Source organism: Sus scrofa, chromosome 9 (genome assembly GCF_000003025.6).
Source record: "Sus scrofa isolate TJ Tabasco breed Duroc chromosome 9, Sscrofa11.1, whole genome shotgun sequence".
NCBI classification, from domain to species: domain Eukaryota; kingdom Metazoa; phylum Chordata; class Mammalia; order Artiodactyla; family Suidae; genus Sus; species Sus scrofa.
This window is the reverse complement of record NC_010451.4, coordinates 98,012,671-98,040,041: the sequence shown is the minus strand read 5'-3', so window position 1 is coordinate 98,040,041 and position 27,371 is coordinate 98,012,671. Positions and strand designations below refer to the sequence as shown.

Sequence of the window (27,371 nt, the reverse complement as noted above, 5' to 3'; positions counted from 1 at the left end):
TGGCCTTGCTCAGCGGGTTAAGGATCCAGCGTTGCTGTGAGCTGTGGTGTAGGCCAGTGGCTACAGCTGCGATTCGACCCCTAGCCTGGGAACCTCCATATGCCATGGGAGCAGCCCAAGAAATGGCAAAAAGACAAAAAAAAAAAAAAAAATTCTGGACACTTATAATTTCTAAACTAATGGCAAAACTAGTTATGTATAAGCAAAACAAAGTTGAAAGGAACCAAGTAATGAACTGTACAGAATTAATTAAATACATTATCTACATTATCAATTTAAGATTTTACTTCCTACAATTTAGTCATTGAAGATAAACTCTAGTTTCCGTAAGGATAAAACACGTGCTCAATCACATTACTAAAGTTGCTCATTTTATCATTTTTCTTCAATCTTCATTTAAATGACTCGTGACTATATGGCAGATTATATATTATATAATATATATTATAAAGATGACAGATTATGTAAAAGAGTATAGGAGACCATTGGATGTCTACATGCATAATATAAATTTCTTTGTGGCAATCCACCACCACAAATTCCAATGTTATTAAACTTATAACCATAACTTTCATTTATATTTGTACAACCATTTATAGATATTTAATTAACCAGTCATTGATTTACAACAGGAATTTGTATTGGGATATCAAAAAAGTTATATTTGAATTGCTCTGATAGAGATTTTTCTGAATTCCTCTATCCAACCAAAATTGTTATAAGACATATAAATCCATGCTAAGAGCAGACTATAAAACAACTATTCAAAAGGCCAGTTAAAATAAATAATTCAGCAATAATAATTATTAAAAACTTGGGAGAAAAGGATAACTGTTATAAAACCCATAATCCTGTAATTAAGCATTAAATTTAGCCATGAACTTTTTGACAGACTGGAAGAAAGAAATAGCATCATTCTCCTTGTCTGATAGAAAGGATAAATGAAATTTTTTCCCGAGCCATGAGGTTCTCCTTCCTACAACGAAAACCTGGCAGACACTGAAAAATATAATGGGCATAGGCCTTCAAAGGTATTTTCTGAGCAAACACAAAAAGATACATTAAATAGTTAATCACTCTCTTTCTGTCTCCCTCCTTCCTTCAATGTTTCCATATACTTCCATATATAAAAAGTAATATACATTTGTACACACAATGATCTAGAATTTCTTCAAGACTTTTTTTTGTATTTGCCAGCATAAAACTTTACATGAAACATTTTAAGAAATGTGTGAGTTTTGTATGTGTAGAGTAAAACAGAGAACCTAATATTATCACCACTCATTTCTCACCCCAGTAAGGAAAAGAACAATACAATACATACAACACATATGTATACTCACATAAACCTTGGAAAGACTTGCACTGAATTTAAGGAGGTGCAAAATATGATTCAAAAATGCCAGTTAGTCTATGTAGAGCTATCGTTGGCTGCACGGAGTATAAAAAATAATGATGATAATAATGTTATGCCAATTCAGTATGAAAACCTATACTATCTCATACAATGCTCATCTTAGATATTAAAGATATGTATATTACTATAGCCTACAGATGAAGAAACTAAGGTTCAAGAAGGTGAGCCAATTTCTTAAAGCTACTTGGCAGCAGAAGAGAATTGGAATCTAGGTCCATCTAACACCAAAGTTTCCATATTTTCCTCTAGAGAAAATGAACATCCTTTTTTCACTAATTTCATATCCCTCTACCAGTTATTTTTAAGTTGTTAATGTTTAATAAATATAACAAGCATCTTTAGTAGGGGAATACCAAATCCTAAATCTCTCAGTTTCTGAAATAACAATATTCTCTCCTGAGAGCTTTTTAAATGATTTTTTTTTTCCATTATAGCTGGTTTACAGTGTTCTGTCAGTTTTCTACTGTACAGAAGGGTGACCCAGTCACATATACATATAAACATTCATTTTTCTCACATTATCAAGCTCCATTGTAAGTGACTAGATATAGTTCCCAGTGCTATACAGCAAGGTCTCATTGCTTATTCATTACAAAGGCAATAGTTTGTATCTATTAACCCCAATTTCTGATCCAACCCACTCCCGCCCCCTCCCCCTTGGCAATCACAAGTCTGTTCTCCAAGTCCATGAGTTTCTTTTCTGTGGAAAGGTTCCTTTGTGTCGTATATTAGATTTTAGATATAAGTGATATCATGTGGTAGTTGTCTTTCTCCTTCTGACTTACTTCACTTAGTATGAGTCTAATTCCATACATGTTGCTGCAAATGGCATTATTTTGTTCTTTTTAAGGCTGAGTAGTATTCCACTGTGTATATATACCACATCTTACTAATCCAATCATCTATTGATGGACATTTGGGTTGTTTCCATGTCTTGGCTATCACGAATAGTGCTGCAATGAACACACGGGTGCATGTGTCTTTTTCAAAGAAAGTTTTGTCCGGATATATGCCGATGAGTGGGACTGCTGGGTCATATGGTAGTTCTATATTTAGTTTTCTGAGGTACCTCCATACTCTTTTCCATAGTGGTTGTACCAGTTTACATTCCCACCAACAGAGTAGGAGGGTACCCTATTCTCCACACTCCCTCCACCATTTGTTATTTGTCAACTTAATAATAACGACCATTCTGACTGGTGTAAGGGGGCACCTCATAGTAGTTTTGATTTGCATTTCTCTAATTATCAGTGATATTGAGCATTTTTTTCATGTGCTTGTTGGCCATCTGTATATTTTCTTTGGAGAAATATCTATTCAGGTCCTTTGCCCATTTTTCAACTGGGTTGTTGGCTTTTTTGCTGTTGAGTTGCATAAATTGTTTGTATATTTTAGAGATTAAGCCCTTGTCAGTTGCATCATTTGAAACTATTTTCTCCCATTCTGTAAGTTGTCTTTTTTTTTTTTTTAATTGGTTTCCTTTGCAGTGCAAAAGCTTGTCAGTGTGATGAGGTCCCATTGGTTTATTTTTGCTTTTATTTATGTTGCCTTGGGAGACTGACCTAAGAAAACATTTGTAAGGTTGATGTCAAAGAATGTTTTGCCTATGTTCTCTTCCAAGAGATGGATGGTGTCTTGCCTTACATTTAAGTCTTTAAGCCATTTTGAGTTATTTTTGCCTTTTTTTTTTTTTTTTTTTTTTTTTTTTTGCTATTTCTTTGGGCCACACCCGCAGCATATGGAGGTTCCCAGGCTAGGGGTCCAATCGGAGCTGCAGCCCCCGGCCTACACCAGAGCCACAGCAACGCGGGATCCGAGCCACGTCTGCAACTTACACCACAGCTCACGGCAACGCTGGATCGTCAACCCACTGAGCAAGGGCAGGGACCGAACCTGCAACCTCATGGTTCCTAGTCGGATTCGCTAACCACTGCACCACGACGGGAACTCCTTGAGTTATTTTTGTGCATGGTGTGAGGGTGTGTTCCAGTTTCATTGATTTACATGTGGCTGTCTAGTTTTCCCAGCACCACTTAATGAAAAGACTGTCTTTTCCCCATTTTGTATTCCTGCCTCTTTTGTTGGAGATTAACTAAGTGTCTCAGCTTCCTGGTGAGCTTTTGAACTGATATATATATATATATATATATATATATATATATATATATTTTGCCATTCACAAAAGGAAATCAGCTCAACAAAGCTAGAATTTTCCCTAAAGTGGTCTCTGTTATTTCTTTAAATCTCCCTCTTTATTTGCAGCAAGCCAAAGATAATAAGATCACATAAAGAGGAAAATGACAATCAAAGAGTGAAAGGGTACAAAAAAATAAGATTCCATGACCATGAAGACAGGGTGTAACAAATTACTGTCTTCATTACTGCATATTTCACTAAAGAGCTGTCCAAATAGATAGCTAAAAGTTGAGAAGCGGAAATACAGAAGCGAAACATTACTATGTTTTCACAGAAATATATTCAGTCTGGTACATTTGCTTACATACTGTCACCATTGTTGTATTAGTTATATTTTATTTACCCCCTCATCTAATTCTTAGAACATTTCAATTTACTTTAAAAAAAAAAAGCTTTAGAAACAAAATTTAACATCTGTAATGACTTAGTGCTAATACATAACATTTAAAATATTAAATGCATAGCAAAATGGCATACAAAATATTGGCATGGTTAAAAAAAAAATTCATGGCACACTATGCAGACAACCTAATTGTCCACACTTTTGTTTTAATTCAATAAACCTGCTTTTTAAATTTAGTGACAATCAATACAATAATGCCTATTTAATTGCCTGTTTTGTTACTTTCCCTTTACTTTGGGTTTCTATTTGCTTTTGGTATCAGGTATCCCAGCAGGAAACTGTAACCAAGCTGCCTGCCACAAATAAAGCTGCAGGGAAGCTCAAGAGCCATTAAACTCCTGCCATACATCTGTTTTTAACAAGGGAGAAACTTGGAAATCAATCTGCAAGTAACTCAGACAACAGTTCTCCCAATTTTTCTGTGTTGTGAACTAACACTCTATAATCCCAAGCAATTCATTGCTACTTTTTTAAGAAAAAAAAAAAAAGTATCTTTTTACTTTAACTGCAACTCTTAAAAACTATAAATTAGAAAGTATTATGATTCTAATATAATAACAAATTAGTTTTTCTCCTAATAAATGAGATTCATGTACACAATCTCAAGTAAAATAACCAAACTATTCATTGCTACGCATCACTACATTTTCATGAAAATATGTTTTTCTCTGTAAAAATGTTATAATCTGTTGTGAAAGTTGCTTAAATTCTATAGTTTCTATATTACCAAACTGACTAGTATTAACATGAGTAAACAGACTTCCTGTCAAACCACACAATAGATGTTTATATCCTTTGAAATGATAAGTAGTTGATGAATACAATTTGCTCAAGAGTAACCTTGAATTTTACAATCTCCTGAAGAATTTGAAAGCTGTTGAAAGATATGACGCCTTGGCACTCGGCAGAGCTATGAATTATAGTACAATTGCCCATTTTCATTATAAATTCACAAAGCATCCAACATGGCCAAACGGCGCGTTTTAGAGAGACCTTGGCTTTTCTTGTCATTGCTGCATTTTTCTGTGAGTCACATGCCATGACTCAAGACAATTCATAATCATCAATGAAATACCCTTGACATTTCGGAGTACTGAGAAAGGAAACAACAGCAAAGAAACCATACAAAGCTCCTAGTACTAGAGAAACCAGCGTTCTAAAGTTCCACAACATTTCTTTGGTGCTTATTCTGTTTTCATTCAGATAAGAAAAAAGAATTTGATGAAAATGGCGTACAATGTGAATACACATTTACAGATTAAAATTATTCATGTTTTCTACCATTTCCCCTCGCTACCATAAACTGCTAACTAATTATGCATCAAAATTTAGAATTAAAAGCCTCTAAAATAGAAGACATTTGAGATTAAATTTCAAGTTATCAAATCAGTATTTTCCTGAATCACAATTTCATAGAAAAGCCTGTAGAAACCAGAGACTCTTCTGGGAAGCCTCAAGATTAACATCGATGATATTTAAATAACAGAAACATCGATATTCTCTGTTCAGGGAGTTTCGTTTCCCTTCTAGTAAGAAAAATAGACTTAAGTCAGCCTGAATATATGATTTGGTCATTTTCACTTAGAACAAAGACGATCAAAAAGGAATTTAGCAACCATCAAACATACATTTGAGATTTATTACAACTTAGATTCATCTCCTGTGTATAAAGAATGCTCTTTCTTTCAAAACTCACAACGCTCAGAACATAAAAACATAACAAAAACTTAAGATTTGGAAATAAGAGTTCCCATGGTGTCTCAGTGGTTAATGAACCTGACTAGCATCCATGAGGACACGGATTCAATGCCTGGCCTCTGCCTCACTCAGTGGGTTAAAGATCCAGCGTTGCCATGAGCAGACACGGCTCGGAACACACATTGCTGTGGCTGTGGCGAAGGACAGTGGCTATAGTTCCAATTGGACCCATAGCCTGGGAACCTCCATATGCTGCAGGTGGGACCCTAAAAAAAAAAAAAAAAAAAAAAAAGATTTGGAAATAAAAGTATAGGGATGTAAAATTTATTAGACTTTACAGGTTGTAAACTCTAAGGTATTAAGATTTGAATATATATATATATATATTAAGAGCTTAAAATATCTGTGCTGAAATAAAATTTGTGTGTGTATATAGGTATGTGTATAGAGGCAAGAATAATTTATCTAAGTGGACATTTTGATTCTTTATTTCTCTCATTTGATATTTCAGTTTTGTTTTTGTTTCTCTTGGAGGAGAGCTTTAAAAACATGTTTCAAAAGGGAAACAACACTTTTGCAAACATAATGATCTCAATGAAATGTACTGATTATATATATCTGAAAGGTGTTTGATGATGGCAGGTTGTTGTCCACCTGAAAACAAAGAGGAGGAATATAACTCAAGTTTTTAAAGGAAAGTAAATTTGATTGGTAAGAAAGCTTCAATTATTTTAAATGCTTGATTCTGCTTGTCCAAAACCCGTGTGAAGGTTTCCAAGCATAACTTTCATTTAGTATCAAAATAACTCTGTGTTATTAGTACCAAAATTATTCCCTTTTTAATTGTTGAAGAAAATGTGGCTTAGAGACTAATTAGCTAAAAATCAAACAATAGGAAATAAACCAAACTCTCTCTGGTAACTTGGGTGGCATTTTAGAAGTATGCCACTTCTAAATATGATAGTTTATTTCCTTCATAGCTCAAAAAATAACTTTAGACTTAATAATAGACAGCAAAACACCCTATTGAATGGAGTCAGAAGAACAGTATACTCTGAGAATCAATACTTCTCATGTACAAATGGTGACTCTGGGGTATTTCTTTAAATAGAGTGTGTGTATATATATATATATATATACACACATACACACACACACACACACACACACATATATATATATATACATACTGCTTTCTATATCTTTGCACTGGTTTGCATTTACTTTTCTTTGTCATATTTTTAAAATGCGATAATTTTAAAATTTTGGAATTTAAAAAATTTTGGAATCTAATAATTTAGTTAACACACACTATACACCATGGGACACAATACTACAATTCTTTTTTTTTTTATTTTCATTATAGCTGGTTTACAGTGTTCTGTCAATTTTATACTGTACAGCATGGTGACCCAGCTACGCATACAAGTATACATACAATCTTTTTTCTCACATTATCATGCTTCATCATAAGTAACTAGATATAGTTCCCAGTGCTACACAGCAAGGTCTCATTACCTATCCATTCCAAAAGCAATAGTCTGCATCTATTAACCCCAAGTCTCAGTCTGTCTCACTCTTTCCTCCTCCCCCTGGGTAACCACAAGTCTATTCTCCAAGTGCAAGATTTTCTTTTCTGTGGAAAGGTTCACTTGTGCCGCATATTAGATTAGGCCACAAATAACAAATGCTGGAGAGGGTGTGGAGAAAAGGGAACTTCCTGCACTGTTGGTTGGAATATAAGTTAGTACAACCACTATGGAAAACAGTATGGAGATACCTTAGAAAACTATACATAGAACTATCATATGACCCAGCAATCCCACTCTTGGGCATATATCTGGACAAAACGTCCCTTGAAAAAGATACTTGCATGTTCATTGCAGCACTATTCACAACAGCCAAGACATGGAAACAACCTAAATGTCCATCAACAGTTGAATGGATTAGGAAGATGTGGTATATATACACAATGGAATACTACTCAGCCATAAAAAGGAATAAAATAATGCTATTTGCAGCAACATGTATGGAACTAGAGACTCTCATAAACAAGTGAAGTAAGTCAGAAAGAGAAAGACAAATACCATAGGATAATACTATAATTCTAAGACAACCGATTTTCTATACTATTCAGCAATCCCAAGCTCTCTTGATTACCCTCTCTTTCAGACAACATGTCTTCTAATAAAACATAAGCAGGCATTTTGCAACTGCTATTTTGCAAGTGAATGCATATAAAACTTCATATTTTTATCATTAATTTTGTCTAAAAGTAACATTTTGCTCTTACTAAAAAAAATCTAATTGTCACTTGAGCTGCCTGGATTTTATTTTTGTTGCTGGTATATAGACACATTTTTCATGGGTGGTTTCAGAATAATAGCAGGTTGCTTTCTAAATTCAGGTTTGTGTTACTTAAACTACTCTGTTTTGCTATTTGGATGACTTACTGCTTTAAAATTTTTACAACTTGTTCATCTTATTTTGTCCCCAAATGTCTGTGTCCGAAGGATAAGCAAAACTTCACTTTCCACTATCTTATAAAACTGTGTATTGATTTTAAAAAAAAGCTTCATCATTCTCTGCTATCAAATTGACAGTCTAAAATCTTATTTAATTATGTATATGTTGGACCATTACAATTCTATAAAACAAATTTGTGGAATCCCTAGGACAGCAGAGTGGACTCTATGATTCATAATTTGGTTAATAATTTCAAGATTATTCTGCCTGTGGGATGTGACTAGTTTGACCCAAAGATGGTTGTTGTAAAATATGCAGAAAAATGAATGGTTGTATGATATATCTGGAGTTGGAACGGACAGAATTTACACATGGAGTATATGAGGGGTGAAGGCAGAGGGAGAAATCCTTAATTTTAGCTAAATGACCCAAGAGTGGGGGTGATCTCATTTGAGATGGGGAAATAAACAGATGATCAGGATATGCAGAGAGGAAGTAATGGAAACAATAATTCCTCTGGGCATGTTAGTCCCTTTCAGGTGAGAAACTAAACGGAAGCATCAAGTGGGTAGTTCGATAAGTGAGTCCAGAGGTCAAAAAAGAGATTTGCATGGAATACTTAAATTCAACAAAATGGATGAGGCATCCTAGAGGACAGGGTGGACATTAAAGACAAGAAGGCTAAATTTAGACAATATTATAGTAAAGAAAGAAGAACTAAAATGGAGACTGAGAAGGAATGAACAGTGAGAAAGCAGGAAAACCAGGAAAATGGGTTTTCTTGAAACTCATAGAAAAAACTTGTATTTGAAGAAGGGGAAATAGGATGTGGTACATTAAAATGAAAAAATTAAATACAAAGATAAAGAGAAAATGCCCACTAGATTGAATGTCCTGGAGGTATATGTGACTACTAAGAACAATATCACCAAGGATGAAATCTCATGTCAGACTGGAGTGGGCTGGCCACTGGGTAAAATGAAGATTAAGAGCTGGTATAGGTCTGTATCTTTTTTTGAGTTTTGCAGAAGACAGTAAAGAACTGCAGCAAAGTTAAAAGGTATAACAAATTTTATTTAAATGATAGAAAATAAGGAAGCCAGTTTGTATGTTGATGAGAAAGTAAAAGAAAAAAAAAAGTTGACTAATTAGAGAGAGGATAGCATGAGGAATAAATCTAATGACAGACTGGCTTGGAAGGTTAGAAGATGACAAAAGGCATCAACTTTAAAGAAGTAGGTGACTTCGTAAAAATGGGGGAGTTGGTTTCCCCTAAATGTCCACAGTGTTTTTCTCATATGCAATCAAATCTAGCAAAAATGTCCAGTTACATACTTTTTGAAACTTGTGATGAATACTCTCTAGATTTTCTCTTTCTTTTTACCTATAAGTTTAAATCAGAGACCTCTCAAAAATGTCTTCTGTCTGCTTAAAGACTTTGTTTTTTAATTTTTTAAAATTTTTGTCTTTTTGCCTTTCTAGGGCCGCTCCCAGGGCATATGGAGGTTCCCAGGCTAAAGGTCTAATCAGAGCTGTAGCCGCTGGCCTATAACACAGTCACAGCAACTCAGGATCCGAGTCGCGACTGCAACCTACACCACACTTCACAGCAACAGCGGATCCTTAACCCACTGAGCAAGGCCAGGGATCGAACCAGCAACCTCATGGTTCCTAGTCGGATTTGTTAACCACTGAGCCATGACGGGAGCTCCAAGACTTGGTTTTTTTAAACCAAGCTTTTGATTGCAATATGCACACTCTCAACATTATCCAAACCCTTGTTTCAGCAACTTTCCTGTATACTGGACACAGAATATCGCTCCACTGAAATTAGTGTTACTAAGCTCTCAGTCCTTTCTCCTAGATGGCTCCCAAAGTCAACACATATCCTAGTGATATGTGATGTTTGATCTACATTAATTGCCTACTGCTTACATTTTGCTTCTTTATTTTAAATCTCTGTGTTTCATCACTGTAGTGTCAATCCTTCAAGAAAAAAATCTCTCTAGTCCAGTTCATCAATTTCTAAAACATTCCCTTTCCCATAGCAATATGAACAGAGCCATTAACATATCTGTAAATCCATTACACTGAAATTATTCCAACACAATGTTATTTTCAAGATAAAAAATTATCTCTGGGAATAGAGTAACTGCCCCAAGGCTTGGTCCTGAAGGATCTACAATAAACAGAAATATTTATTAGTCTCTGTACTCCCTAGAGATCTCTTTGGATACAACTGTTTTTTATTCTACAAAGGTTTACCAGAGCTGTTTTAGATAGTGACTAAACCATAACTTCATACAAACATAAAGACAAACATCAATAAGAACAAAAAACGTAAATGTTTCTCTCATGCTAAGTATGTGTCACTTCTGAATGTAGTCATGAATGCAGATTTAATACATAAATGGAATGTAAATAAAATGGATTTATAAGTTCAATAAGCATTCACCAAGTGCCTATGATAGGCAATGCATATTTTCCTTCTTAAGAAGGTATAACCAGCCACACATTCATTAAAAAGCAATATATCAACTTCTCAAAAGAAAGAACTCTACAAGGAGATAGTGTCTTCTCTATTAAAATTATTATTTTTTAAGACCTTCCAAAATGCTAAATGTATTCCCATTTACTATCTCATTTAATTTCAAAGAACTTTTTGGAAATATGAATGTATATAAAATAGAGGTCTTCCAGGCTGCACAGGAGCAATGATGATACATGTTAAAAGTTGAAAAGTTATCAAAAATTTGTTTTCATGTATTTCATATGGACTTACTATTGCCTAAAAAAGTAGGAAAACATAAACAAGAGTTCATAGGGACACTGACAAATGAGAATGTAAAAAATAATTCTCCCTAAGGATTACTAAGGAAATGTGTTTCTGCCTTCCTTGAAAGAAGAATTAAATAAAAGGAGAATGAGCTGTTTTCTTCAGGAACTTTGTGATAGAAGGAATAGGAGAACTAGCTTCAGAGTCTGGTAATTAAATACATCAGAGCTGTAATTTTTGTTAGTGGGTTGTATGGTTACCTTATATATTTTGGAGATTAACCACTTATCAAATAAATTATTGTTTGCAAATATTTTCTCCCATTATTAGCTTGCCTTCCACTCTGTCAACTGTTCCCTTTGCTATGCAGAAACTTCTTAGTTTTATGTAGTCCTATTTGTTTATTTTTGGTTTTGTTGCCTATGCTTTTGGTGTCATATCCATAAAAATCATTGCCAAAAACTATGTCATGAAACTGTTCCTCTGTGTTTTGTTCTAGGAGTCCTACAGTTTCAGGTTATAAGTCTTTAATCCATTTGATAACCAACAAGCATTGGCGAGGACAGGGAGAAACTGGAACCCCTGCACACTGCTGATGAGAACCCAAAATGGTACAGCGCTACACAAAACAGTATGAAATTTTCTCAGAAAGAAAGAAAGAAAGAACTGCCATATTGGAGTTCCCCTCATGGCGCAGTGGTTAACGAATCCGACTGGGAACCATGAGGTTGCGGGTTCGAGCCCTGGCCTTGCTCAGTGGGTTAAGGATCCGGCATTGCCGTGAGCTGTGGTGTAGGTTGCAGACGTGGCTCGGATCCTGCGTTGCTATGGCTCTGGCGTAGGCTGGTGGCTACAGCTCCGATTGGACCCCTAGCCTGGGAACCTCCATATGCCGCGGGAGTGGCCCAAGAAATAGCAAAAAAAAAGAACTGCCATATAATCTAGCAATTCCGCTTTTGGATACACACCCAAAATAATTAATATCAGGATCTGGAAGAAATATTAACACTCTCATTTTCATTGTATCCTTATTCACAATAGTCAGATGAACGGACATAAAAAAGGTAGTATACACATAAAATATGGTATTATTCAGCCTCTAAAAAGTAGAACATTCTGCCATACATCATGCATGGATTTTGAGGACATTACACTATGTGAAATAAGGCAGACACAGAAAGACAAGTATTGCATGAATCCGCTTATATGACGAATCTAAAATAGTCAACTTAATAAATTCAAAGACTGGAACCATAATTACCAGGAGCTGAGAAGGAGGGAGAAATGGGAGTTGATAATCAATAAGCACAGAAGTTCAACTATGCAAGACAAAAAGCTGTGGAGATCTACTGTACAACATTGCACTCATAGTCAACAATAAGGTATTGGACACTGACACTGTGTTAAGAGGGTAGATTTCATGTTGTGCTCTTATCGCAATAAAAAAAAATTTTTTTGGCAGTACCCATGGCATGCAGAAGTTACCAGGTCAGAGGTGGAACCCAAGCCACAGCAGTGACAACACCAAATCCTCAACAGCTAGGCCACCAGGAGACACAAATAAAATTTTGTTTCAAGAAAAATAAGTTGGATATTTTGTTCACAGTGAGTTTTCTGTATGAACATAAATTTTTAAATCTAGTACCTTAAAATATTACTCATCTAGGTTTAAAAACTCTATGGCTGGGAATAGGGTCATTCACCCTATTTCTGCACAGAGTACACTGACTCCAGTTAAAAAGCTTGGCAGTTTGGGATGCACCAGCTGACAGCAACCTGAGCAGAAAGGTATTCTTTCATGGAGCAACCATAGCAACTGATTCACCACAGCCATGGGAGCTGGCAGATAATGGCTAGACTCAGAACAGCCATCCATGGACTTGCATCAACCTGCATGTGAATACCTAAGGAGAATAAGTAAAAAATAAGTCTCCCTAAAGACTATTAAGGAAATGTGTTTCTGCCTTCCTTGAAAGAAGAATTAAATAAAAGGACAATGAGCTTTCTCAAAATATTCCAAGGTTTCTAAAAAATATCTTCCCTGGTAGAGGGACAGAGAAGGTATAGAGCTATAACTATTAAGCATCTTAGAAAAATAATTATATGGTGGAGACCACAGAACCAAGGGTTTTTAGATAAAGAAACTGATATTCAAAAGACTGATCTTTTCCTAAAATTTCATTGCAAGTTAGTGGGAAAGCCAAAATTTGAAGTAGATTTGCATGATTCCAAGCCTAGTGTTCTGTAACTATGCCACAGCTATGGGCAAATATATCCACACATTAAAAAAGTACAGCTTAAACAAAATTTTTTATCTCTCCAGTAAAAGTGATAATAAATGTTTAGAGTAAAAACAGATATTTCAATACTGCAAGTAATTATTTTCAGTTTAAAAAATTACATATAGGCATTGTACTGGACTAAAGTGTTCTTAGTAATTCACTACCCATAGTTCTTAGGCCCAGGAAGTTTACATTTTAGTGCTGAAAAAAAAGTGGGTAAAGAAAAATTATACATGGAGTGCATATTTGGATATGAAAATATACTGGGCATTAGAGGACCATATAAAACAAACAACAAATCCAACATTGGTGTGGATCAAAGCCAAAAGGAAACAGGATAGATGAGAGATGTTACTAGTAGAGATTATCAAAAGGTCTGAAGGTGAAGAAAATAATACTGTCTTTCAGAAACATCAAGTAGTTTACTTTGAGACTCAAAATTTCAGAAGGGTAAGAGTTGCTGGGGAAATGGTGCAACAGGAAAGATAAGATGAGGCCAGATAACAAAGGCCTGGTAAATCATTTATGCTAAACAAAAAGTAACCGAAGATTTTTAAATATGGAAATGAAAAGACAAAAGTTTATAAAGCACATCTTTGTAGACAATGCAGTGATTTATAATGATTATGCATTTCTCTTCATCTTTTTATTTCTTTTTTGGTTGAAAATTAATACAGTAAATTTCACCTTAAGGCAATTAAGTAGTTTTCCCAAATTTTAATAAAATGTAGCTCAAGTTATAGAGAGGCTAATGAAATACTTAAGTTCAAAAGCTCTCTTGTGACAACAATTTGATACCTGCTGGTAGCAATAATTAGCTTAAAATCAGTGAAGATGATTGTGTATTCTTTACAACTACAATTTTTAGAACATTGGCAGAAATTCCAGGAGTCTCCCAATAATTCAGCAATGTTTCATCAGCTTAATCCCAGGATAGAGAGGCAACAGATTAGCCTTCAAAAATAGAGACCTCACCCACCTCCCCATTTCCCAAGTCAACAATACTTTTCCTCTTCAACTTCTCTCTCCCTTCCTGAGATGGGGACAAAAAAGAAAGACAAAAACTTAACCAGCTCCAAGTCGATCTGAATTTGCATTATCCCAGGAGATATTGTCATGTTGCCATAATTTAAGGAGTTCTACTTCATTATCATGTAGTAACATGTGAACTTGGCTTTAAAAGAAACAATAGTGAGGACAGGAAGATCAATAGAATATATTAAACTTATTAAAAACAAAACCAAGATCATTGGCTAGGTGATTAATGGAATAATATTTTGTTTCTTTTTTTCAATGTAAGAAACAAAAGATAGGAGTTTTGGTCCAGGATAAGTAATAATTTAAAGTCCATGGTTATTATTCTTTAGTCTGCCATCTTATAATGCTCTTACCATGGTCATTTATATGTATGCATAAACAAAAAGAGTATAAGGCCCCATAAATTGGCCGGGCTCTTTTCTATTAAATTGGTTTCCCACAATTTTGGGGCAAATCAATTTTGCATCGTGGCTCCTTTTCATCTATCTTGATAATGAGCAGAAACTGACAAGACTGTTAAAAAAAAAAGTAGTAAAAAACTGATCATTTCTCTACATAGAAGTGTTGCAAAAATATATTGAAATATGGAAGCTCTTGATTCCAAAAGGATAATTTGAGTACAGGGAGAAACTAAGAAAGACTAAAGCCAGCTACAGATTAAAATCATTTTGGTAATCTATTAAATTTATCTATCCATTCATTAAGACAGAATACTACTATCCCACTTTTTGGGGAATTGGGGGGCACACCCGCAGCATATGGAAATTCCCAAGCTAGGGGTCGAATCTTATGCCACAGCAGCACAAGGGATCTGAGCCACATCTGCCACCTACACCAGTGCTCACAGCAACACCAGATCCTTAACCCAATCACAGAGGCCAGAGATTGAATCTGTGTCCTCATGGATACTAGTTGGTTTCATTACCTCTGAGCCACAATGGGAACTCCAACTTCCCCATGTTTTATTCTTTAAAAGTCAGCTCTTTTTATCCAGGACCTGCACAATTATAATTTAGAACAGTTTTTCTCTTTATACATTGTAACCAAAATAAGTACATTATGATTTCACAGTTCACATATTCACAATTGTTTGTGCTACAATCAACAGTTGAAGCAATTTTATGAAAAGATTAAAAGTGATAAAATAATTAAATACAGAATGCCAGTGACTATTAATTTAACTCATACAAAGACAAAATTCTAAATACTGTAACTCTTAAAGCAACATTTCAAAATATGATTTGAGTCAAGTAATTAAAAAATATATATGTATGTAATTCAAGCTATGCTAGGAGAACTAAATTAGCATGATTAACACTTGATAACATTCAACTTTACTAGAAAAATTCCAATTTAGTTTTTTAAAAATTCTAATTTAGTTTTTTTCTTTTTTGAAGATGAAGCTAAAAAAGGCTCCTCAAATGTTTTATCTACTAGCCAATTTCTAGACGTCTGTACTCAACCTTCACAGTAACAAGCTAATGCTAATAAGCCATACATAAAGATCCTACTTATTAAAATACAAATTAGGTACCCCTTGTGTTTATACATGTGTAAGTACAATTAATATTGCAGGCTTAGTTGGAAACAAAATTGCTTTAGTTAACCAACCATTGCAATGCAATCAAATGAGATTTCAAAAGCAATTGGAAAAGATCTGTTCAGGGGAAATAATAGGAATTATTTCATGCAGAACAATTAATTTTCCAAGCTCCTTTTTCCTTCTCCCACCTGTCCTTGATAAAATAATTTGTCCATCGTAAGTGACATGAGATGTCCCTTTTAACACTGGTAAATTGCATGCAGACCTGAAAGGCAGCTGGTAGACAGAGCTTATTTACAAACACTGGTTTGAACTTGTAAATGCATGACCATATAAATCTTAATCCATTTAGAGAGTATGCCCTTTGTTCCCTCAATTGTACATTCAATTGGGAACTGGGTGGAAATGAGGGAAAGTGTGAATTACAGGAGCCCTTCCCTTGTTGCCAACATTTTAGTGCTTTTGCCTTTTGTCCTTGTTGTTCCTGAGATTTCTCTATATTACAGAGTACAGAATGTTAATCAACATTTTGCCCAAGTAAGGTAATGAAACCTCCCTACTTATACTGGAGGGAAGAATCGGAATATTATAATTCTTCCGAAATGTTAATGTACCTTTAAGGAAATTATTTCTGCCCTCTAAATCATCTTAATGTTAAATTATTAAAGGGTGACATTAAAAAAGTATTGCACTGATGCAAATAGTTAAATGCCTTAAAAGATAAAGGGCTTATGAAGTTTAAAAGAAGTACCTTTTGGAGTGTGGTAGCATTTAACTTCAAATTAAACATTTTAAAATATTTGCTTAAGATACTGATAAAACTTGCAACATGTTGTGTGTATTTACAAAATAAAGGGAGATTTAATGTCGATGGCTTCTTATTCCCAATCAAGCATGATTTTGATTTTGATTTGTATTATGGCCTTTAAGGATTTGTTTAACTTTACTATCTATACATGAACTGAAGAATCATCTAGTTTATCAGAAAGAGAAGGGAAAGGAGGTCTCTTATTTTCGCACTGTTTACTTATTCGAACCTAAAGGCAACTTCATTCATGTTCCAGTCTTCAAATATGAAATCACTACTACCTCAACAGTCTATCACCTTGAAATAAAGATCTATTATAAAGACTTTATAGAAAATATCAATTCTCAATGTACAAATTGTGACAGATATATGTCCTATGAACATCATTTATGGTCCTTCAAAATGTACTCAGGAAATGAATTGAAGGGCTCTGAAGTGCCTTAAATTGTTTTCCTTTTAAAAACGTCTTTTAATGTCAATCGATACGTTCACAGGTCCTAAATAAACTGTGAGGTAATCTAGAGGGAAATTTCAAACAGAATTTGTTCAAGAATTCTCCTACACAGTGACAACTATTTGTTAAGAATTCCTAATATTTATTGGGTAAACCATTTATTTTCTATTTAAGCACGTTAGATTTAACAATGGCTTTTGTGTCCTTGTGGAACTGATTTGTCCTCTTGCATGACTTTTCCTAGCAATGCTTCTATGTGGATATAGGCCCTGAGAAAGTAGATAATAGGAGTTTCATTTTAAGGAAAATTCTTACATATTGTGACAAAAAGGAATACAGCTTAAAATTGTTGGTGCATCTTAATCACTTTTTTGTCCTTCGAATACATAAATGATAAAGTGCCTTATAATTGATGATGGCTTAGATTCTATAAAACAGATTAATGGCTAGCATGCATTGAGTTTTTGTGTCATCTACAAAGATCAGCCATTTCTTCAGTAAGGAAAAAGAAATCATTGACAAAAATGTTAACTTAGTGTTAATGAGCCAATACATATGGGAGAGGAAATTTTATATGCTACATTACCACTTGCAAAGGTGGTAATTTTAAAACATTATTTCTCCCTGGAAAATTGTTAAAGATATACAACTAATAAATGACTATGTAAATTACCAAATTCGTTTAATACAAAGAAAAGCTTTTTGGAACAGTAATAGAATCTATATATTATACAACCTGATTTGGATGAATTTAATGATATTTGGATTCTCAGAATCACCCATGATTTAAATTAAAACAGCACAAAGTCACTATACTCATATTAGGCAGAATACGAGATCTACCTTCTTATCTATTATGACTTAACACTACTTTTACTCTGCCACCACTAACATGAGGAGGAAAAGGAAATTCCCTTTATCATTAGTTCATCGAAAGGCTATTTATTTGGATAAATTACTTTAGCATTTTTTTGTCTACTCAGGACAAACAACAATGCAAGTTTACTTTCATTTCACCTAATAGCAACCCAAACTGCACTGTAAAAATCTTCACTGGCTGAGCTTAAAATCCATCCTCTAAACTCAAAAAGGTTGTGTTTTAACATAATCACTGATTTTATTGTTTATATATTATGGATGGCAAATTGATCTTTCTTAGTGTACCTATAAGAAACAATTGTGTACTAAGCCAGTACCAACATGATACCAACAATTCAAGCAATATGATCATTTAAGTGAAAGAATCAAATTGATAGAGTTGCAATTTCCTCAGTCCTGTCTCTTGGTAGCAAAACATTGGAAAGGAGGACGTTTTACAAATTTATTAAAATGAAAGCACCTTTTCAGAGAGAAAGAGCATGTGCGGGTTAAAGAAGAGGGCCCAATTCACTGTACAATTGTTTCTATACCCACAAGGCAAACCTGAGAGGAGACCCAATTTCTCCTGCCCCAGCTCCCTACACCTTGTGCACTGGCTGAGTGTTGTTTGATCTCTGTATAGGGCATGTTTGATCTTCTGATTGGTTTCCAGCAGGATATCTAATTTGCAAGGGGAGCAGGTTATATAGAAGTGAGGTGAGGAATGAGTGACATTCCTTTTCCAGCAGCGAGTGAGCAGCCCAGGCTGGTCAAGTTGGGGAAAGGGGCAATGAGTAATCAATGAGACATGGCCAGAGGTTTTTGGGTTTAACGTTCTTGAAGAGGACTTGAAACCTTTAACATTTCCCCCTCTTTTTCTTGAGGGCCAAATCTTTGGCCCCTTCAAATACACTGCTCATGTCTAGCTACCTGCTTATTTCCTTCAATGGCATCGGGGAATGCAGATTATAAGGGAATAGGGCCACAGACCACTCTAGCTGCTTTCTGCTGAAGGAAGGTGTTTGGAGGGCTCTGGGTTCCTTCTGAAGGTGGGGGAAGGGACATTACAATGAGATAACGGCCAGAGGCTTTTGAGTTTAATGTCCTTGATTAAAGCCTATAACAAAATCAGCAGTAGTCAAATATAGTCTCAAGGAGGAGAGTAAGAGTTTAAGAAATATTAATTTGTGAAAAAGATAGTAAAAATAAATATCAGAATCAACAAGCAAAAGACTGCTACCACGTATTATAGTGAATGAAGTATCTTCCCATATTTTCCTTTGATTTACAATATAATCACACACAAAGTGCTAATTCCTAAACCTCAGTTTAGTGTTCTACTGAAACACAATTTCCTTACCTTCAAATCTGAGATTTTTATTTTGCAAAATATGTAAAGACAATTGAATGGTATATTCAAGCTGTCATTCATACTCCAATCCTATTTTAAATGGGGGGAGAGGGCTTAACAACCTAAATTAGTTGTCTGGCATTTTTCTTTTATTAAATGCTAAAGATACTTTCACTATAAATGAAACAATTCCAATATGTAACAGAAGTATTTTAACTGACTATTCAGGTAAGACTTCTTGTTTGATCTTAAAAAAAAATGACAGATAGCTAAAGACGCAAGGAAGAAAGGGGCAGGTGGTAGGAGGGAATGAAGGAAGGGACTCATCTCAAGAAGAATTTCTACGATTTGTGTTATGAGCCCAATGGCTCCTGAGCACAAAACTAATTTATTTTTTTAAAAAAGAAAAAGTTATTATCAGCCGACATTTCTAAAAGCAGGCCAGAGCAGATGAAAGATAACTTCTAGCTAAAGTGGAGCAAATTAAATTTTAAGAAGTTTTAATACATTACTATAACTTTAATCCCATTGCCCACCATCAAAGTGATTACAATTTGCATGTCGCTTCCTACTAAGCACCACTTGTTTTTCAACTAGTATATTCGTAATACCTAGAAAGATTTTTCAAATACTGTAATTTAAAGTTATTTTTATTGTAATTAATTTTGAGGATGGGGGAGATATCAAGGGACTTTTTTTAAGAAGAAGTATGGAACATGAGCAGGAACATTTTAACTAACTTATCAAAAACACTTATTTTTAAGCAACAAAATATAGCTAGCTGTTTTTTGCTTCCATAATATAAAAGGAGTCCAACACTAAAAATTTTTTAATGTAATCATAATTATACAATCATAAAACATCATGCACTTATTAAATAAATCAAGTGGTTAAAAAGGGTCCTTACTGCAAAATCCTCTCTCCACTGGTGGGCTGCTTGAACCTTCTCTGCTTCCAAAGCTAGGCGCTGGAAAGGAAACAAGAAATCTTAGAAATCAAATGAACACATGAATATATAATTGTTATAGAGTGTTTGGGTGTTCAAATCAATTATTAGGACATAAAAATACAGATGCAATTCCTATTTAAATTCATAAATTCTAAGTCATTTAGCAATCTAATTTTTTACTAAAGTTGACATAAAGGTATCTACTCTTCAGTAATATAAATAGCATACTATTCTTTTCTTTTTAAATGGCTGCCCCTGTGGCATATGGAAGTAACCCGACTAAGGATCAAATTGGAGCTACAGCCAGGGCCAATGCCGCAACCACAGCAACACTGGATCTGAGCCACATCTCTGATGTATGCCACAGCTTGTGGCAACATCGGATCCTCAACCCACTGAACCAGGCCAGGGATCAAACCTGCAACATCACAGAGATAATATCCAGTCCTTAACCCTCTGAGCCACAACAGGAACTCCCACAGCATACTGTTCTTCAATACTGTTAAGTTTACCATCTCTGACATATTTACAGTAGTGTTCAGTCCAAGTGCTTTCTATTAATGACTAACATTTCGTTGTTTAGAAATGAAATCATCAGTAGAGCTTATCAATCTTAATAGAATCTTACCTTTAATAAATACCTTTATAGCATATATTTCTATATAAGTGGAAAGGAAATGATATTGAGAGATGAATAAATGTCCTAATTGCTGCATAAGTGCCTTTTAATACTATTTTTATTTGTTTTTTTTTTTACCAAAAGCCACAATAATGTAATATTTTTCTCCTTGAAGAAGTTCATTCTTAGGAATTTGTTAAGATAATCTATGAGCAAACTATCATAATCCGTACATTTGAAAATGGCTTTATTTCTTCTTAAATCTTTCTTTTCTTTTTTTTTTTGCTTTTTAGGGCCACACCTGCAGCATATGGAGGTTCCCAAGTTAGGGTCTAATCGGAGCTGTAGCCGCCAGCCTACGCCACAGCCACAGCAATGCAGGATCCGAGCCCCATCTGTGACCTATATCACAGTTCATGGCAACACCAGGGATCGAACCTGAAACCTCATGGTTCCTAGTCAGATTTGTTAACCACTTAGCCACGACAGAAACTCCCCTCTTCACTCTTATAATGCCAAAGTAATTAGAAAATTCTAGCTTGACTGTTTTTCCTTTAGCGCTTTTAAAATATTATTCCATTAGGTTCAGTTGGGGATGAAAAGCCTGTTGTCAGTCTGCTAATCACTTTTTGTACATAAATTATTTTTTTCCTTCTCTGTTAGTTTTTAGATGTTTCCTCTTTGAACTCCCCTGTATTATTATATTCTCCACACGCTAAGCGTTCACAACAAACAGTAACACTTAGTGATTAAGAACAGATTCAAGGAGTTCCCGTCATGGCGCAGCAGAAACAAATCTGACTAGGAACCATGAAGTTGAGGGTTCAATCCCTGGCCTTGCTCAGTGAGTTAAGGATCCGGCGTTGCCATGAGCTGTGGTGTAGGTCGCAAACGTGGCTCGGATCTGGCATTGCTGTGGCTCTCATGCAGGCTGGCGGCTACAGCTCAGATTAGGCCCCCAGCCTAGGAACCTCCATATGCAGCCCTAAAAGGACAAAAAAAAAAAAAAAAAAGAACAGATTCAAAAACAGACTGCCTGGGTTTAAACACCAACCCTGCTGCAAACCTGCTATGCAAACTTAGGCAACGTCTCTTCTCCTGTTTTCTCATGGGAATAATGTTAGAATCTACCCCATGGATTGCTAAAAGGATTAAAGGAATTACTGGATATAAAATGCTTAGAACAGAGCTTGGCAGAGGAGGAAAATCTGTATGATAGCTATCTAACTTTGAAGGATGACTATGATTCCATTTGTACTGTGTACCTTTGAGGGTTGAGTTCATTTGTAGTCCACCCCATACAGAGCTAGAGGACAGGTAGAAGAGGACAAGTATAACCGTAAATATAATAAATGTATTAGGCTCACTTATTAAGAGATGGAAATGATCAGGTTAGGTTTTAGAAAAGTATAAATCCCAAAGAGGTTTGTTCGTTCACATGTTGAATCTTTTACTATGAACTATGTTTTAGAGTATGTTCTTCCTGTATAAATCCAGCAAACACTGGGTAATAGAAATATCATTTTAGAGTAGTTTTTATATTAGTCTCTCTTATTTAGTATTATAATCCACTTAATTTTCTGAACTATTAGGTAGGTATTACCAATGACTACAAAAAAAAAAAAAAAAAAAAAAAAAAAAGCCTAATGGGAAATCTCAAATTAAGTATCCTTAAGCTGAATTAATTTAAAGGAAAAATTTTCCAGTGTGCTTAAATGACAATGGTTTCGGTTTATCAGCTACTAGGCAGAAATGGAACATAAGAAAATCTAGTAAATTTTAGAAATTGTACCACAGATTGTAATTCAAAAAAGGTTCTCTATCCCTACAAAGCCGAAAACCTGAATAGAGCAAAAGAGAAAAGTGTATACATTTCAGTGATACTGCATCCCAATACTTTTGGAACTCAAATTCAGTGTTAAGAAAGTGAATAAACGGGCAAATAAAATCGAAACAGAAGCAATTTCTTTACAAGAAAACCTTAGTATAGGAACATAGAAAAAGACAAGACAGAATGAGGAAAATAAACACAAAGGCATATTCTTCGCAAAATTCAAAATGTAAGTCCTCTCTCATTTTTAACAGGCCTTATTAAGAAGAGTGAAATTTTCAAACATATGGGGCAAATAAACTTAAGCATTTTGTGAATTTAAACAAAATAGTGGATGAAATATAAATGTTATACAACTTTTTAGACTAAGAAATATTCGAACGTTAAAATGTCTTGAAGAGAGATAGTAAGGCTTTCCCTTCTACAACATGCTAAAAGAGGCTGCTAACACAAGGGGGGACACTCGCCCAGAGGGTCATATGTGGTTTTCAAGGAACCAGCTCTTACTCTACCACTAGCTCTACTCTCCAGAACAGGAGAAAGCACAACTTAACTGATCTGACTCAGAATCACACGGCTTATAATGTGAACACAATCCATGTTTATTTAATAAGCTATATTGACAGTAATCATAGAGTTTATTATATCAACGGGAAAAAAATTAAAGAGGGATGAACAATGGCCAAAAACTACAAGGCAGTTCCCCGAGGAGAAGAAGAGTCCAAATCAGCTCCATGTATAAGAACTACACACACACACACACACACACACACACTAAGTTTATGAAGAAAACACCATTTAGTCTTAGAAATCGAAAGACATATAAGAGGGAAAAATATATTTTAAAAGATTGGTTTGGAGCTGAAAAGTTGCTAAATTTTATAACCCCAGCTTGGAAATAACAGAGATACATAATCAGGAAAATGCACTACGACTGTTTAATTTGTTCATGAAAAAATTAATATATATATTTTTTACCTAGCAAATTTCATGATAAAGCAAAATATGAAACTTTAGATACTTAGTTTCCCTTGGGGATTGATACAAATAGTTGCTGATGGTGCTTTTTCTTATAGCAAAAGACTTACAGAAAAATGAAATGTCTTCTGGACACTGCAAGTCCCTAATTAACTTCTATTCTGGTCAAGTGACATTTTATTTTTAAAGCCAATGCTCTACCATTAAATGCCAGGGGCAAACTGTGTTAAGACTGATACAATTCCTACCTAATAAAATGTGAATATTTGCTTAGTAGAGCATCCTTGTTTCCAACATTGGCTATATAAATATACCTTGTAATAATAACTTAATTCAGAAAAAGAAAATGTATCTCCTCTCATTTAATTTATAGCACAGTTTAATAGAGTATCAAACATTAAACCCAAACCAAGCAACAGATAGAAGCAAAAATCTCGGCTCAGCATAATTATCTAGGAGAGAAAATTAAAACTTAATTCTGCTCATATTAAGCCAGAGAGTTTCATCGAATGGCTTTATTATAAATGAAGCAGTCCATGTGTTTATGAAAATCCTTTGGGTATGGAATGGTAAATATATATACACACATCATAAAAGTATTAACACATATATCTTTACCTGCCTATTGGTTTGAGCATTTATAACTAAAAAATCATTTTTAAAGACTATTTAAAGACTCACAATTAACAAAACAAAATTGAGCCTAAGCCTTCTGACTCCAAAGCTTATTCTTATTCCACAAGACCAAACTTTAGTTCCCACTAAACCCTTCAAAAGCATTAGCATCAATTGGCATTCACAGACTATATGAAGATATAGTAGTATTAAACGCAAAAATACTGGTAGAAAACTAGGTCAGGTTAGTGGAAAATCTCCCAGTAAATTTTGAGAATTTGATAAAACTAAAAACAAAAACAGCACACACACAAAAAAATCATATGTCAGTTTGGAAACTATCTTTACATACAGGTCTTGCCCTCAAATCCTGAGAGAATATTACTAATCAAAAAACTTAAGCTTTTGATATGTAGTGATCTTCAAGGAAGAAAAAAAGAAAGAGAGAGAGAGAATAGGAGAGGTTTTATCAGATCAGAGAAAGATCAGCTCCCTTGAAAGCCTATTCATTCACAACCTTCACCTTTTTGTCACATCTTTATCTCTTCCACCAGCAATGCATTCTGTCAAGTGATATGAAAGTTTAATAAAAGCAGTATAATTGTACAGTATAAAAAGAAATAATTTTACCTTTATCCTCAACAATACCTTAATATATTTTTTCTTGGGAATATTTTCCAAATTTTCAAATAATTTGCTTCCTAAGACTGTAAATTAACTTCAGATGAAAGAGAAAAAAGGAAACCTTCGGTGACCATATAACAATTCAGTTAGACTCCATTAGTGTTGATCTTCATGCAAATAAGAATTGAAATACCACTCAAAGAAACAGCTCTAATTCAAAACAATTTCTTTAGCTCGTGTACGTCGAGTTTTTCTAATAAGAAGGTAATAGTTACTTGCAACAGCTTAATCAGTAAAATATGCATGTATTATATGATTAATGTTCAAATAGTTAACACCCAATAAGAATGAACAAATTATTGTATTATGCCTCTGTCAAAAAGTTTTCCCTATCTTTATCAAATGTTCTTAACATATCAAAAGAAGCAAGATAATCACTTGCATGGTCTAACAATATGTACTGAAAATTAAAGACTACTGAAAATGGCAAACAAACCAAAAATTAAAGACTACTGAAAATGGCAAACAAACCAAAGAACAGACTTCTATTTTCTGAAGAAAAGTGTACAGGTGCCACCAATAACTTTGGAGCTATAGTTAAAATAAGCAGGCACTTCTGAATCATACAGATCTGGTTTCCAATTCTGGTGCTACTATTCACTAAGAGATTTTAGGCAACTTAACATGGGACTTAACATTTTCAGTGTTTAACAATGATATCTACTTTATGTTTTCTATTGGTATCCTGAATATCTGACATATTACAAACTCAATCAAGTTTTACTTCCATATGAATCTTACAAACACAATTATATAGAACAGAATGCGTTGGAACTATGATCACTGATGACTGCTTTCATTCATTTCACTTAATATATACATACATGAGTGAAATGAATGAAAACATCTTCATGGGCCTGAAGTTCATCCTGAAATTTTCACTGTACTTTGCTCTGCAGAAAAGCAATTATCTGTCAAACTATAGGGTCAGCCAAAAGCAAATGTAATATAAGGAACATAGCAGTTTAACACAGTACTCAAAAAAATGAGGTCTTCAATTTTATTGTATTTTTACTACAAATGAAATGAGAAAGGAAAGCAGATCATTATGCTCTGCTTTCTCACCATATCTGCTGAAATATTTTTAAAAAAGAAGTGAGGTGTGACATTTCTTTTGTAGTCTTAAGCTAACAGGAAGTATGAAGACCTCACCTGAAAGGACATACGGTAAGTACATGAACATTTACTACAACAGTCCAACTAAAGTAAAAATACTCTTTTCTTTCGGATAAATTGCATCAAATAATGGGAAACAATACAAAATGTTCATTTAAATTCACATAAAACAATGTATAAGCAATCTTTATTTAAATTCATATAAATATGTAAGCCCAGCAGAATAATAACAAAACATTCTGGCAACTGGTTATACCCTAGGGAACAAGGATTTTTAGTATGAAAATCTTCATGTGTAGAGAGAAAATGCTTTATACTTTTTTTTTATCACATCTGCTATACTTACATATTGTTTAAAATGTTTTTATAAAGGAAGATTATTATTGGTACTTTGAAACAGATCTACTGGCTAAAGAAGACAAGCTGGGAACTGGAATTTGAGATTATGAGTTACATAATTTTAATAGGCTAAAATGAGTTAACTTTGATATATTTCAGCACTTGATAACGGTGATCACTAGGTAAACACACATCCTGACTGGAAGGAAAAGTATCTCCAGGAAAAGAAGTACAGTACGCATTTGCTCTTGTTCAATACACATTTTTTAATCACTTGCTATATGGAAGTGTTTAGGAAATAAAAATATAGGACATGGGAGTTCCCGTCGTGGCGCAGTGGTTAACAAATCCGACTAGGAACCATGAGGTTGCGGGTTCAGTCCCTGCCCTTGCTCAGTGGGTTAACGATCCGGCGTTGCCGTGAGCTGTGGTGTAGGTTGCAGACGCGGCTCGGATCCTGCGTTGCTGTGGCTCTGGCGTAGGCCGGTGGCTACAGCTCCGATTTGACCCCTGGCCTGGGAACCTCCATATGCCGCAGGAGCGGCCCAAAGAAATAGCAAAAGGACAAAAAAAAAAAAAAAAAAAATATATAGGACATAACTCCTGCTTCTAAAGGGATCTTCCACAGATCCATTTACCATACACTATACAATATACATTCACACACACTGGTGACATCATGTGCTTAGTGTTTGACAGATGCTTTCTTAATTGTTAAAAATGGAAATATCTCATTAATAACTGGAAAGATTCTAAAATGAATGAGTACTGCTAGCCAGTAATAAGTTTTAGCCATAGGTCTTTTTATTTGTTTAGCTTGGAAGGAGATTAAAGATACTAAACAGTAGGGAGGTTTCCTGTGGTGCAGGTTTGATCCCTGTTCTGGGAACTTCTATAGGCAGTAAGCATAGCCAAATATATATATATATATGAAAAAGCACAGAAACAAA

The 27,371-nt window shown here is 34.6% G+C and overlaps 1 protein-coding gene across 21 annotated transcripts in view; it reads right to left on the bottom strand.

The window, feature by feature from the left end:
• CACNA2D1 (calcium voltage-gated channel auxiliary subunit alpha2delta 1) overlaps positions 1 to 27,371 on the bottom strand; it is a 484,869-nt gene that overhangs the window by 225,884 nt on the left and 231,614 nt on the right. For all 21 annotated transcript variants that reach the window (XM_013979785.2, XM_005667683.3, XM_013979783.2 and 18 more), the window contains 1 exon segment: positions 20,198 to 20,257. In XM_013979785.2, coding sequence (XP_013835239.1) covers positions 20,198 to 20,257 — 60 coding nt within the window.